General features: G+C 49.2%; 1 protein-coding gene across 1 annotated transcript in view; it reads right to left on the bottom strand.

Moving 5' to 3' along the window:
* The window catches only part of LOC149276638 (uncharacterized), a 105,918-nt gene that overhangs the window by 30,848 nt on the left and 59,848 nt on the right, over positions 1-15,222 (bottom strand). The window contains 8 exon segments of the mRNA XM_089503418.1: positions 859-974; positions 1,147-1,316; positions 4,419-4,560; positions 4,897-5,124; positions 5,846-6,065; positions 6,370-6,444; positions 8,237-8,315; positions 12,763-12,809. Coding sequence (XP_089359544.1) covers positions 859-974; positions 1,147-1,316; positions 4,419-4,560; positions 4,897-5,124; positions 5,846-6,065; positions 6,370-6,444; positions 8,237-8,315; positions 12,763-12,809 — 1,077 coding nt within the window.

The raw sequence follows: 15,222 nt of genomic DNA on the forward strand, positions 1-15,222 counted from the left end.
AACCTGAATTTATTCATCCAGCCTTAAATACCTAAAAACACGTTTTGCTCACCAAAGCAGGAGCCCCGCGGAGCGCATTCATTGTACGGATTACTGGAGGAGAAAGCGGTGACCCTGCTGCCTCGGCACGCGAAGGGTTAATCTAGAATTCTGTTTAAATGGAAGCGCCCGACGGACTCCGCAAATTGTGAATTTACCACAAATGAATCGAATGAAAACTATTTCCGACCTCCAAGAGCCGCACTCGGGAGACGTATTAACGGCGGGTTTTATGATCACTGAAAGCCGGCTCTCGTGTCGGGGGAGGGGGGGGGGGGGGGTCTCGTGTAATCGGCCCCTTAATGTGATCTCTTAGCCCATTCGGAGCCGACTCCTCGGCAAGTAAAAAAATGGATAATTTCCAAAGAATCCCCCCCCCAAAAAAGAGTATCCTTCAATGCTTTTATACAGCGAGCCTCATTTCCAGACGGGGAGGAATAACTTTTACCGGGAAACTTTACAAACCATTCACCATCAGAACAAACGTATCGGAGGCGCCCCCTAACCCCGTAACGATGGCGGCACAAGAGCGACGCTCCAAGGAGGACCCATGTCCAGGAGCTCCAGCACCATGCGCCTCGATCCCGGCATCTCGGTGGGGTTTAGGTCTGGACTCCCCCGCTGTGATGCGGGCCGGCCACTTCCTGCAGTGAGTAGTCCGATCCGACGGCTAGGGGCCAGCGTTAGGTGTATATTGGACAGGACCACCTCAAACACAGGCTTGATCTCCTCTGGGGGCCCCGACCCCAAAATAAGTAACAACTTAGAAACATACGAGAAGAGGAAGACCCCAGGGCGGACCACCGGGCCGCTAATCACCTCGTGCAGGCACGTGTACTGGATGTGGTACGGAGCCACCTTCTCCTCGCCCTTTATCTCCACGTTAATCTGCAAGCGGATGGCGCCCGACACGGCAGACTTGTCTGTGCGTTTCTCTGGAATGGGGAGGAAAAAATACATAATCCTGAACGCTATGTGAAAAGCGAACGGTTACGGGTGGTATTAACACATTATTGAACAGCGTGTGTTAAATACTTTGCCGCAGCCGCGCACGTCCCCCTCCGCGCAGACGGCCCCCCGCGCGGCGGATACTCAGGGTCCGCTCACCTAGGTTGTACCACACGTCCATCTCGCCGCTCAGCGTGCGGACTTCGATAATCGTCTGCCCCAGGAAGTCGTCGGACTCTCGCTTCAGCCGCTGCTTCACTCGAGACTTGATGTCATCGTCCTCATCCCAGACCCGGACTTTGATGCGGTCCGAGGAGTTATGGCACTCGCTGGGGGGGAAAAACAACAACGACGACATTATTTTATCTAAAACCATAAATCAGGAGCGAGACTTTTTTGCTCCTGAACGGTGGGGAGACGAGGCGCCCGACGCGGAGACCCGGAGCAACGGCAGAGTCCGGGCCGTCTTATAACGAGCGGAACTCAATCGTTACCCGGCGTACCGCACTACGGAATATGACGGCGCTATATAAAATAATAGTCATTATAAATCAGAATTTAAACTGAGAAAGCGTTTAGTAGACTGTTTTGAAAAGCAAATTCCTGGCTCTGATTGGCTGTTTCAAGCTGCCAGTCATCTGAATCCCCCGACCACAGAGGAGGCCGGGAGCTGCAGCTTCCACCCAAGGTCTCTACTGTCCCTTTAAGAGCTAAACATTTTATCGCCCGCGATCCTACGAAACAAAAAAACATAATAAACCTCGAGCTCGAAATAACCGAGAAGGAGACGGCCGCCGCCGTCAATCCGTTTCTAAGACCCCGCCGGGGCGCCAGCGTTCAGATTATTTTTAGGCTGTAATTAGATTCGTTCTGATCCCGCGTCAGCCTTTTGGGTTCGTTTCTGCCATTTCCTTTAATAATAATTTTATAGAGGGATCGGGGTGTTTGGGTACGGCCGGGCAAAGCAGGAGACGCACTAAACCCCCCCCCCCCGAGTAAATTTGTGCTAAAAGATACACAGTCGTCCCCCCCCCCCCCCAGCAGCCGTCAGGATGCGAGGGGTTAATTGGCTGACAGCGTCACAGATGCAGCGGCCCGGGGGAAACGTCGTTTCTCCATTTAACAGCAAGACTGGGAGTCAAACCCCATCACCCGCTCTCCACTTACTGCCACGGGGGGGGGGGGGACAAAACAACACGCGACGCGCCGACGGAACGCGGCGACAGAACGCGCCGACCTACTTGCCTAGGTAAATTGGTTTATGGATCTGCTGCCCCCCAAAAAGTGGCCAGTGTCTGACGGGCTGTATGTATGTATGTATGTATGTATGTATGTATATATATATATATAATGGTCAGGCCGGCTGGACGTCCCGACGGTCTCTGCAGAGAGAGGACTGTATGTGGTGACGGCTGTACTGGCGGCATAGCCGGCTCCTCGCTCACAGATACAATGTAACAGCCCCGGTGCAAGAACGCAGGAGGCCGGCAGCCACCCCGGCGGCAACAGACGGGATACAATGTAACAAAACCTCTACGCTTTCAGTGTATGTGCGCGTCCGTGTGTGTGTATATATGTGCGTGTACATGTATATGTGCGTGTACGTGTGTGTGTATATGTGCGTGTATGTGTGTGTACGTGTATATATATGTGCATGTACATGATTATGTGTGTGTATATGCACATGGGCTGTGAGGGGTTAACCTCTTCAGTGCTAGAGTACAAAGCTTCTGTGTGTGCATGCAGAAAACATACTGTCTGCCCCCAGAGCGCAGAGCTGCTTTATTTCTGCCGATTTTCCCTTTTTCAGAGAATGGAGGAATTCGTTCCCCGTTATGGGGCTTTTTCCAAAGGCTAAAAATATCATCTGCGTGACAGACAGACACTGAGAAGGTCCAAGGAAAACCCGTCTGCTCTGATCAAATAGTCCCTTCATTTTTAACCAGATTTTCACCAAGCGAGGCCCTCAGTCTTAGAACAACGTTAAAAGTTTGGGGTCACTCGGCTGTTTTCATGGAAAACACGGAAATTTCTGGCTGTAACATAATTACAAAAAGGGTTTTCTGACCATCAATTATTCTTTTAAATTTAAACTTGGATCAGCGAACATAACGTTGGAACCCAGGAGTGATGGGAGTGATAAAGGGCTATTGGAACACAGGAGTGATGAGAGTGCTAAAGGTCCATTGGAACACAGGAGTGATGGGAGTGCTAAAGGGCCGTTGGAACACAGGAGTGATGGGAGTGCTAAAGGGCCGTTGGAACACAGGAGTGATGGGAGTGCTAAAGGGCCGTTGGAACCCAGGAGTGATGGGAGTGCTAAAGGGCCTTTGGAACACAGGAGTGATGGGAGTGATAAAGGGCCATTGGAACAGAGGAGTGATGGGAGTGATAAAGGGCCATTGGAACAGAGGAGTGATGGGAGTGATAAAGGGCCATTGGAACACAGGAGTGATGGGAGTGATAAAGGGCCGTTGGAACCCAGGAGTGATGGGAGTGATAAAGGGCCATTGGGACATAGGAGTGATGGGAGTGATAAAGGGCCACTGAAACACAGGAGTGATGGGAGGGATAAAGGGCCGTTGGAACCCAGGAGTGATGGGAGGGATAAAGGGCCGTTGGAACCCAGGAGTGATGGGAGTGCTAAAGGGCCATTGGAACACAGGAGTGATGAGTGCTAAAGGGCCATTGGAACACAGGAGTGATGGGAGTGCTAAAGGGCCATTGGAACACAGGAGTGATGGGAGTGCTAAAGGGCCATTGGAACAGAGGAGTGATGGGAGTGATAAAGGGCCGTTGGAACACAGGAGTGATGGGAGTGATAAAGGGCCATTGGAACACAGGAGTGATGGGAGTGATAAAGGGCCACTGGAACACAGGAGCGATGGGAGTGATAAAGGGCCATTGGAACACAGGAGCGATGGGAGTGATAAAGGGCCATTGGGACACAGGAGTGATGGGAGTGATAAAGGGAGCTGTTTTATCTCAACAAAAAAGTTCAGAGGCAAATACATCCAGACATTTGGTGATTGGAAACCCAGAACCTGCCAGCACATCGGCCCCATCCAGCCCCTGTCTCCTGCTATCCCATGCATGTTTAAATCCCCCCCACTATATTCTCCTCTACCACTTCTGCTGGGAGACTGTGGCGCCTAGTGATGTTATCTGACATGATTGCCGCGTGTTGCCGAGGGCACCGGAAGGGCCGCGTAATTCGAAAGCCCGGGATAGTCGTGCACTAATAATAAACACAATCGCACGTTGAATGCCAGACCCTCACAACCAGTCTGTTCACAAACATATTACCCCTGTGGATTTATTCCTCCCCATCCCTAATCTGTCAATCCCAATGCGAGGTCCTGAATGCGAGGTCCAAATAACGATCTTCCTGCCATGTGTTTAAGACGTGACGGAACACGGACGGAACTTACAAGTGGAATTTTTCCTCCCACACGGGGTTTAAGTTGCCGTAGATGGTTTTCGTTCTCTTCTTGGTCTTCCCCACCTGCACGGTGACGTACGGGTCGCTGGAGCCCGTCTTGTCCTTGGCTTGCAGACCCTGAGCGCACAAAACTGCAAGGAAAGCAGGGAGATGTAAGAGACGGGAGCCCCCCGCGTACTCAGCGCTGTCATTACGAGATGACATCAATATCATTATAAGATTATAGGGTCAGGGGCTGAGATGGAAGAAAGAAAAATAGAGCAGCCTCCCAGCAGAAGTGGTAGAGGGTAATACAGCGAGGGGATTAAACATGCATGGGATAGACATACGGCTCCTGAATCCAAGTCGAGACCAACGACTGATTAAGGTTTGACTAGCCGGGGGCCGGATGGGGCCGGTCTGCTGCTGTGTAGGGGGAAGCAGATACACGTCACGCTGATATGATGAGGCAGCCAGCAGCCACCTACCGGTGATGGTGATCTTTGCCGACCACTTCGACGTCCCATCGAGGACACTCTGCTTGACCGTCTTCATCTGCTGAGTGTGAGCTACTTTGCCCACATTGAAGACATCTCTGATCACCTCAAAGATTTCCGGCTTGTTCCTTTCCCTGATCTTCATCCGGTCCTTCATGGCCATGATAATGTTCTGCGTCCGGTCCTCGGCGCCGTGCTTTGAGCTCTTCTCCGCTGCCCCTACGAGAAGCATGGACTGTCAAACACTTCATAAAAAGCCACGTCACAACGGTCTCTCCCTCAGCGCGGAGAGCCAAGAAAACTCTCATATGGGCTGAAAACATGGAAGGGACATCGAAGGCCATTGTCACCTTAGGAAGCATTAAGGTCTTTGAGGCGTTCGCGGTACCGACCGGCCTGTCAGGCACCATGAGACCAACGGTTCCCAGAGGAAGAAAACTTTCAAGAAGACCCCACAAAAAGAGCAACTACCCCAGGAAGATCTAAAAATCCCCCCAAAACATCAAGATGGCACCAGCAGGGGCATTGAAAGACTTCCAACGCTGTATAATAGCATCCCCCTGACCAGAGGCCAAGTCTACTAAGTGGTATTCAAAGCCTGTAACTTGCCTCCTTATGGTGTAATAAAGGGGTCTGCGTACAAAGCGAGTAACCCTACAAATGGCACGCGGTGCAGGGCCACAGGACACTATTTTTGATGGCGTGATAGACCGCCATCCTTATAAACCATCGGAGCGCCGAGGATTATGGGCAGTAGGGCCTGGAGTAGAGGGGCCGTTTTGCACGATATGCCCCGTTGCATCAATGGTCACCCGCAGCTGTTTTAGAGCAGAGCCCCTGATGGCTTCGCTGAAACCCCCCACCATCCCCCGTTATTTATCCATTTCCATTACTGATTATTATTATTCCGGAAGGCGCCGGGAAGCCGCGCGGTACTCACTCTGCAGGCAGTCCGCGTTCAGCAGGTCCTGGCACTTCTCGTGGCATTTCACCCCGCACTCCGAGCAGCGCATGCCCTGCCGGGCGATCCCCCACAGCAGGCCCTCGCACTCGTAGCAGTAGGTAGGCGTTGTCGCGGTCCACACCTCGAAGTTGTGCGGTGTCGTGCAGGAGATGGGGTAGATTAAGGCTTGCAGTGTTTTCTTGTAGACGTGCGATTTCTGGAAGACACGGTAACAGCAGGACCGCGGCCCCTTTATATCGCGATCGCGTGGGGGGTCCGAAGGCCCCTCCAATCGAATCGCTGCAGATGCTCTTCCTCTGCTACACAGACAACAGCAACGACCCCTCAGGAGGCTACACCATGTCTACATTAACTCGGGCCAAAAAACGACAACGCGTGACGACGACCTCAAGGGGGTATAAAAGTGCATTTGGCCGACGTCCATCTGTGCCCGGCAGACCTAAACTAACCGCTCCGCTATAAACCAGAACATCTCACCGCCGAGTGTCACGTCTCCTTACCAGGTCTTCGTCCTTGAGAGAAGTCCGAGTAGCCATCGCAGAGGTGATGCCGGCTTTCCGGGACTGGACCAGGGACTACGATGAAGGCAGCACGTGTTACTCAAAGAGATTCCCAACACCAACACCACACATCCATCCCACCACTCCTCACTCTCCATGACGGAGACAAAACATCCACCGCTAAAAATGAGAAGCACTCCTCGAGGTCATCAGGGGCTATTTGTAAGAAAACCATTCTGGTGCAAAGCGGTCTTATTTCCATGGCAACCAATCAGGAGGAACATTCCACGGCTGGCACGTTGAGAAGACTAGAATGATTTCTTATAACTAACCCCCAGTCTGTAACGCAAAGGGGGGCCGAGTAATCAGACACTGCCCCGGGGGGGGGGGGGTATGTAACCTGCGCCTCCCGCTGCGTTACCCCAAACTACAGCAAAAGAAAAAGTTATTGATCTAATGAGCAGGAAATCAAAAAAGGTAACTATCAACACGGCAAAGAAACGCTTCCACCGCAAGCAAATACTACCACTAATACCCTACGGGGGTAACGGAGGGGTATCTGAAATACCGGGGGTCCGGTACGAGGTCAGGACCGGGAGATCGACACAACGCCATCCATAAAAAGGCAATATGGCACCTTCTCTGCACACCGGTATAGGAAGAAGGGCAGACGGGGGGGGAGGCAGGAATGTCCGACCGCATTCAGAGCCCATCACTGGATATAATGGCGTGTAACATGTATGCGTGTATGTCTCATGTGCCTGTCCCTGGCATACAAATGGGGAGTTATGTACAGAGGTACAAAGTGGGCTTATCACCATAATGACCAGTGTGATGGTCTAATCAACAGGAATTTTCCATCGGTTGCTATGGTAATAAGACCTGTTTGCACCAGAATCTTTGAGAAATAACTTTTGATACTTTTTAAAATGTGTCACTAGAGTTACAAGAAAACGCATGGATCCAGATAACTGTTGGGTCAGTCCTCTTTCTGAAGGTAATGTGATAAACCTCATATGCAAATAAATCATGCCTCATTAGCATACTGGGGATGCACGGCGAGAGGATCGGCTAGAATGTACAGGGAGGGGGGAGACTATCCCTTTATAAACTTTATTAATCCTGCTAAGGCAGCTTTGTAAGCTCTGTATGGATAATGATGCATTATTAATAAGCCCCCGAGATCATTTCATCCGGACCCTCCATAAAATCAGCGATGTGCATGCGCGGTACGTTCTAAATATAAAGCCCGGGGGGGGGGGGGAGGTACACAAAACCCTCGACTCAGCTCGAGGCGAGACGACCACCACTTACCATAGCCTGCAGAAATGGAGTGAAGGCAAATGAAAGAATTATAAGAGGTTAATAAAACCAGAGAAATGCTAAACGGAACATCGACACGTCCGGGCAGGAGGAGAGCCGGCCGATACTACAAGAGCCATACATGCCGACTGCCTCGTGTCCCATCCAGGTCTGCTTGAATGATCCCACCAACAGAAGGTAAAACTATTAACACGTGGAAGAGCGGGCGCCTGCTACAGGGTATCGCCCGGCGGTCCGGCTACCGAGGGGTAAGCCGTTACATTGTGTTTAACAACGGCCACGATGCCCACAGAAGAGATGGCCTCGTCCACCCACACACTCCATAAGGCGACCTCTCGAGGGGATGTGGAATGAGGACCCCCAAAAGGATCCCACTAGAGTAAACCCCCCACTGCCGCCGCTTTACAAAGTTCTGTCCCCACAGTCCAGGTTTGGCCCTGAAGCTGCTACAGTCACATTTAAAGGGACCTTTTGCTGAAGCACAAAGAGCCCACGCGCCTCCTTGGTCTCTTATAAGAGAAATTAAAAGGATTGAAAGACTTACCAGATCGCTAACCAGCGGTATAGGCTTCTTCTTGCGCAGATCGGGCATACTGTCAATGCCGTATAACCCCCCGCCGGGCCTGCAATATAACGTTAGAATGTGACAGCGTTAGACCAGTATGCCAAACCAGTAAGCCAGCGTGCAGCCACAGGGAATATGACCAGACCCGGAGATCACGGTCCATTTGGATTTATAAATGTAATTATAATCACAGGAGGAGCCTCGCGTATCATTCACCGATACGGAACCCGGCCAACATATTATCCACCAGCAAGTCTGGGCACTCGATCCTAAAAAGAATGTTACGGACAGAGACGGCTACAAAGTAACTAAGAGGAAAGGAACATGTCAGATATGCTAAAAGGCTGGAGAATATAACATTTCTTTAACACTAGAAAAAAAGCAACATATACGGCATATGATGTCATTATACCAATACATACTGGGGCAATATCGGCCGCTCTCTGATGTCATGTTCATTAATAGGACTGAGCAAAGAACAAGACGCCGTCCATTCAGACTCAGAGAAAGGAATTTTTATTAAAAGCAGCGAAAAAGGTTCTTTACAGTTAAAGAGCAGTAAACACGCGAAGTCCGCTTCCCACAGACACTTCGCTATAAGATCCAATAGAGGACTTTCAATACAGGCCAGAGATTATATAATATATAACATGAGGAATATACAGGGATATAACGGGTTATAAGGACGGGATTAGTTATACGGCCGGAGAGTATATAATATATAATATGAGGAATATACAGGATATAACGGGTTATAAGGACGGGATTAGCTATACGGCCATGAGTATATAATATGAGGAATATACAGGATATAACAGGTTATAAGGACGGGATTAGTTATACGGCCGGAGAGTATATAATATATAATATGAGGAATATACAGGATATAACGGGTTATAAGGACGGGATTAGTTATACGGCCGGAGAGTATATAATATATAATATGCGGAATATACAGGGATATAACGGGTTATAAGGACGGGATTAGTTATACGGCCGGAGAGTATATAATATGAGGAATATACAGGATATAACGGGTTATAAGGACGGGATTAGTTATACGGCCGGAGAGTATATAATATGAGGAATATACAGGATATAACGGGTTATACGGACGGGATTAGTTATACAGGCCGGAGAGTATATAATATAGAATATGAGGAATATACAGGATATAACGGGTTATAAGGACGGGATTAGTTATACGGGGGAGAGTATATATATATAATATGAGGAATATACAGGGATATAACGGGTTATAAGGACGGGATTAGTTATACGGGCCGGAGAGTATATAATATATAATATGAGGAATATACAGGATATAACGGGTTATAAGGACGGGATTAGTTATACGGCCGGAGAGTATATAATATATAATATGAGGAATATACAGGGATATAACGGGTTATAAGGACGGGATTAGTTATACGGGGAGGAGAGTATATAATATATAATATGAGGAATATACAGGGATATAACGGGTTATAAGGACGGGATTAGTTATACGGCCGGAGAGTATATAATATATAATATGAGGAATATACAGGGATATAACGGGTTATAAGGACGGGATTAGTTATACGGGGAGGAGAGTATATAATATATAATATGAGGAATATACAGGGATATAACGGGTTATAAGGACGGGATTAGTTATACGGCCGGAGAGTATATAATATATAATATATAATATGAGGAATATACAGGGATATAACGGGTTATAAGGACGGGATTAGTTATACGGCCGGAGAGTATATAATATATAATATGAGGAATATACAGGGATATAACGGGTTATAAGGACGGGATTAGTTATACGGCCGGAGAGTATATAATATATAATATGAGGAATATACAGGATATAACGGGTTATAAGGACGGGATTAGTTATACGACCGGAGAGTATATAATATATAATATGAGGAATATACAGGATATAACGGGTTATAAGGACGGGATTAGTTATACGGCCGGAGAGTATATAATATATAATATGAGGAATATACAGGATATAACGGGTTATAAGGACGGGATTAGTTATACGGGGAGGAGAGTATATAATATATAATATGGGAATATACAGGATATAACGGGTTATAAGGACGGGATTAGTTATACGGGGAGGAGAGTATATAATATATAATATGGGAATATACAGGGATATAACGGGTTATAAGGACGGGATTAGTTATATGGGGAGGAGAGTATATAATATATAATATGGGAATATACAGGGATATAACAGGTTATAAGGATGGGATTAGTTATACGGCCGGAGAGTATATAATATATAATACGAGGAATATACAGGGATATAACGGGTTATAAGGACGGGATTAGTTATACGGCCGGAGAGTATATAATATATAATATGAGGAATATACAGGGATATAACGGGTTATAAGGATGGGATTAGTTATACGGCCGGAGAGTATATAATATATAATATGAGGAATATACAGGGATATAACGGGTTATAAGGACGGGATTAGTTATACGGGGAGGAGAGTATATAATATATAATATGAGGAATATACAGGATATAACGGGTTATAAGGACGGGATTAGTTATACGGCCGGAGAGTATATAATATATAATATGAGGAATATACAGGGATATAACGGGTTATAAGGACGGGATTAGTTATACGGGGAGGAGAGTATATAATATATAACATGAGGAATATATGGAAGAATATGATTTTTTGAAACTTTAATTAGTCTGGTACTGATAGAATCTGGGAATAAAAAGGGATATAAATTTGAGTTTTTGTACATAAAATTAACTGTAAATTCAGCTCCTGTGCAAAGTTTGGAAAGTCATTGCATCCACTACTGGAATGCGTCTGCTGATTGGACCATGCCATTTGTTGCTATGGAGATAACACCGCTGGGTTTCAGGTGCTTTTGGGTTTAAGGTCTTTTAAGAAAGGGCAGTGAGTAGATTCGGAAGAGTCCGGAGCTCTCGGGAAATCATCTGAATTTAATAATAATTGAAAAAAATGTTTGATCCCAAAAAAATGTAGAAGATTCACTAATTATATAAAATGAAAAGTCTTCCTCCAGGCCTGAAAGCCGCTCGGCTACCAGAACATGAATTAATAAAACAAAAAGTAAAGAGAAGGCAGACGGATCGGACGTGTATTACGAGGAGATAAACGAGATATCCGACGGACCCCGAAGACGCGTTCTAAGATCTTAAAGGGACATGCGGACCCCCGAAAGCCTCGGACACATCCTGGGCGTGAGAAAAGCCCACGTTCTAGAACCTAAATCTATTGAGTATCTAAAAACCTCGTAGAACGTTGGCCACATCATCATCCACCATGACAGTCCGACAACCTCACCCGCTAATTAACCGGCTTATTAACCCTTTCATGGCTGGGAACACGTGCTGCCATGTCCCCGCTGCAGGCGCCGATTTCACGGCTGGATTATAACATGGAGGCGACGTCTGAATGAATATTTCTTTGGAAGGCGTAACACTTGGAGGTGTTTATTAAAGCGAGCCTTCTGTTTGCAACGCATGTATGATAAATATCAGCCCTGGACGCCGCTCAAGTACAGCAACAGAAAAGCAGAGACATATGGAGAGCATCGAGCGCCTGGAAACGGGACCAGTCTGGGAAATGAGGGCTCCCCGGAGAGCCCCGGAAACTCAGACCCTCCTTATACAGCGATATACAGCCTCCTGGAGAGCCCCCCAAACCCTCCTTATACAGCGATATACAGCCTCCCGGAGAGCCCCCCAAACCCTCCTTATACAGCGATATACAGCCTCCCGGAGAGCCCCCCAAACCCTCCTTATACAGCGATATACAGCCTCCCGGAGAGCCCCCCAAACCCCATACCCTCCTTATACAGCGATATACAGCCTCCCGGAGAGCCCCCCAAACCCTCCTTATACAGTGATATACAGTCTCCCGGAGAGCCCCCCCAAACCCATACAGTGATATACAGCCTCCCGGAGAGCCCCCCCAAACCCATACAGTGATATACAGCCTCCCGGAGAGCCCCCCCAAACCCATACAGTGATATACAGCCTCCCGGAGAGCCCCCCAGACCGTCCTTATACAGTAATATACAGTCTCCCGGAGAGCCCCCCAAACCCATACAGTGATATACAGCCTCCCGGAGAGCCCCCCAAACCCATACAGTGATATACAGCCTCCCGGAGAGCCCCCCCAAACCCATACAGTGATATACAGCCTCCCGGAGAGCCCCCCAAACCCTTCCTGTACTGTTCTCTTAGAAAGCCCCCAAACCCCAGACCTCCAGTGAAGTTCAGTAACGTCCGACAGCCCAAACCCTGCCCTGCTTTTATCTATATAACGTTTATGACGTTCTCTGACCGCTCGTGACGGACAGACATACGTCGGATACATTTTTAACAAATAAAGTATTTTCCACGCACTGCGGAAATTCTACCCACGGTCTTGTTTTTTAGTTTGCGTAAACTTTACAAACCACGACATAGAAATATTAGTAAGAAGGTCACTCACCCTCCCTTAAACCACGGCGGCTTCGAGGGATCTCCATCGTCTTGATTCTACACGAGAGGAGGAAAAGAAGAGAATCAGTCCGTACCGGGACGCCATGCGTGAGATCCCTGCGCACGCACACACGCACCACCGGGGACACAACACACACAACCACAGGTCACAAAGAGCCTGTTCAGTGCGCCCGACGGCCGGTTCCCCCCAAACCAATAATATCATGAATCCTTGGCCCCCCCCACCCCCGGTTGCTTTTTATTTCACCCCAGCAAAATGAGCTTTCTGTGCTATAAAAATTATTATTGTCGCTCCCGCCTCCCGGAAACAGGAAGTGTACTTAAGAACACGCTCTGTACCGTATGACAGCGGAGAGCTGTGATTGGCTGCCGCTGCTGTCATTCAGTAGGAAGTGCTACAGCGCATGTACAGGAGGCTTAATCAATGCAGCAGTAAGCCGTGTGTATTACGTGACATTCGTACAAACCGCTTCCTAAGAGCTGAAGTGAAAGCGTTTGTGAAGCAGGATCCCCCGGCCATCGCTATCGCCTCTCATCACACCTACGCTCCCCGGAACCAAATCGTTCACCAATAACCCGAGCAGATGAGGAGCGCAAACTATACAAATATACAGCAAAAGATGCATAAAAACATTAAACATAACCAAAATAATTGTGTCCCGTTACACCCGGCTTTACTGATCAGCTGATGCTCGCTCCCTGCACATGCGCGGCAGCGCCCCCTTCGGAGCCAACAGGAGAGCCAATCGCATGTGTCCTAGCTGAGAGCTGCGATTGGCTGTTAAACATTCCCTTTAAATGCTGACACTATAGCGAGACATTCGTTCCCCGGATATGATGCCATAAAATTCTGTTGCTGCGATGAAAATATATTTACAGTAATTTAATGCCTGTGAAGATTATATCACTTTTTAACCATACATTGTACAGGGCCGGCTCGCCAATTTCACTATACATTATACAGCTTTTTTTTTTTTTTAATTAGTTCACTGCGGTTGGCCCCTGAAAATGTATAGTTAAGTAGCGGAGGATAAACCCTCTTCCAGGGTTAGTAAAAAGACCCTAAAGTCCTCAGACTTGTCACAGCAGAATGACGCCAACATCTCACAGGGAAAAGGAGCGCGGGAGCTCGGCGGAGAGCAGAGAAAAAGCACAGTGAGGGCGTTTAACCCTACGGTGTCAGAGGAACGGATCCATCGGGGAGCGAACCACAGAGCTTTAAACCAGGAAGCCCCACGTGGACAGACAACAGGTTTATAGCCCCTATCCTGAATAAAAGCATTGAAACGGCTCCGTCCGGCTCTCAGGGTTACGTCTGGAGTCCCAAAACACCGCAGCGCTGCCAGGGTCCTGTCTGACGGTGCGGGAACGGCCGGTGAGCGCGGGATGCAGGCGCTGCGACGCCGACCGCCTCCGTGATATGAGAATAAAAGCAAACTGCCCCAGTCGCTCCCCGGCACTGAACAGACTCTGCTGGACCCCACACAGCTCTTAACCCTTTCCAGGACAGGCGACTAAAGACTCAAATAAAGTAGCGCATGCTGCAGATCCCAAAACCCAGCAAGGGCAGGACACACAGGGGCATCAGAGGAGGGGTACATCGTCACACAGGGGCATCGGAGGAGGGGTACATCATCACACAGGGGCATCGGAGGAGGGGTACATCGTCACACAGGGGCATCGGAGGAGGGGTACATCGCCACACAGGGGCATCAGAGGAGGGGTACATCGTCACACAGGGGCATAGGAGGAGGGGTACATCGCCACACAGGGGCATCGGAGGAGGGGTACATCGTCACACAGGGGCATCGGAGGAGGGGTACATCGTCACACAGGGGCATCGGAGGAGGGGTACATCGTCACACAGGGGCATCGGAGGAGGGGTACATCATCACACAGGGGCATCGGAGGAGGGGTACATCGTCACACAGGGGCATCGGAGGAGGGGTACATCGCCACACAGGGGCATCAGAGGAGGGGTACATCGTCACACAGGGGCATCGGAGGAGGGGTACATCGTCACACAGGGGCTTCGGAGGAGAGGAGGGGTGCATCATCACACAGGGGCATCGGAGGAGGGGTACATCGTCACACAGGGGCATCGGAGGAGGGGTACATCGCCACACAGGGGCATCGGAGGAGGGGTACATCGTCACACAGGGGCATCGGAGGAGGGGTACATCGTCACACAGGGGCATCGGAGGAGGGGTACATCGTCACACAGGGGCATCGGAGGAGGGGTACATCGTCACACAGGGGCTTCGGAGGAGAGGAGGGGTACATCATCACACAGGGGCATCGGAGGAGGGGTACATCGTCACACAGGGGCATCGGAGGAGGGGTACATCGCCACACAGGGGCATCGGAGGAGGGGTACATCGTCACACAGGGGCATCGGAGGAGGGGTACATCGTCACACAGGGGCATCGGAGGAGGGGTACATCGTCAC

The sequence above is a fragment of the Sceloporus occidentalis genome, unplaced genomic scaffold, assembly GCF_023333645.1.
Source record: "Sceloporus occidentalis isolate IW3139 unplaced genomic scaffold, rSceOcc1.0.p SCAF_232, whole genome shotgun sequence".
NCBI classification, from domain to species: Eukaryota; Metazoa; Chordata; class Lepidosauria; order Squamata; family Phrynosomatidae; genus Sceloporus; species Sceloporus occidentalis.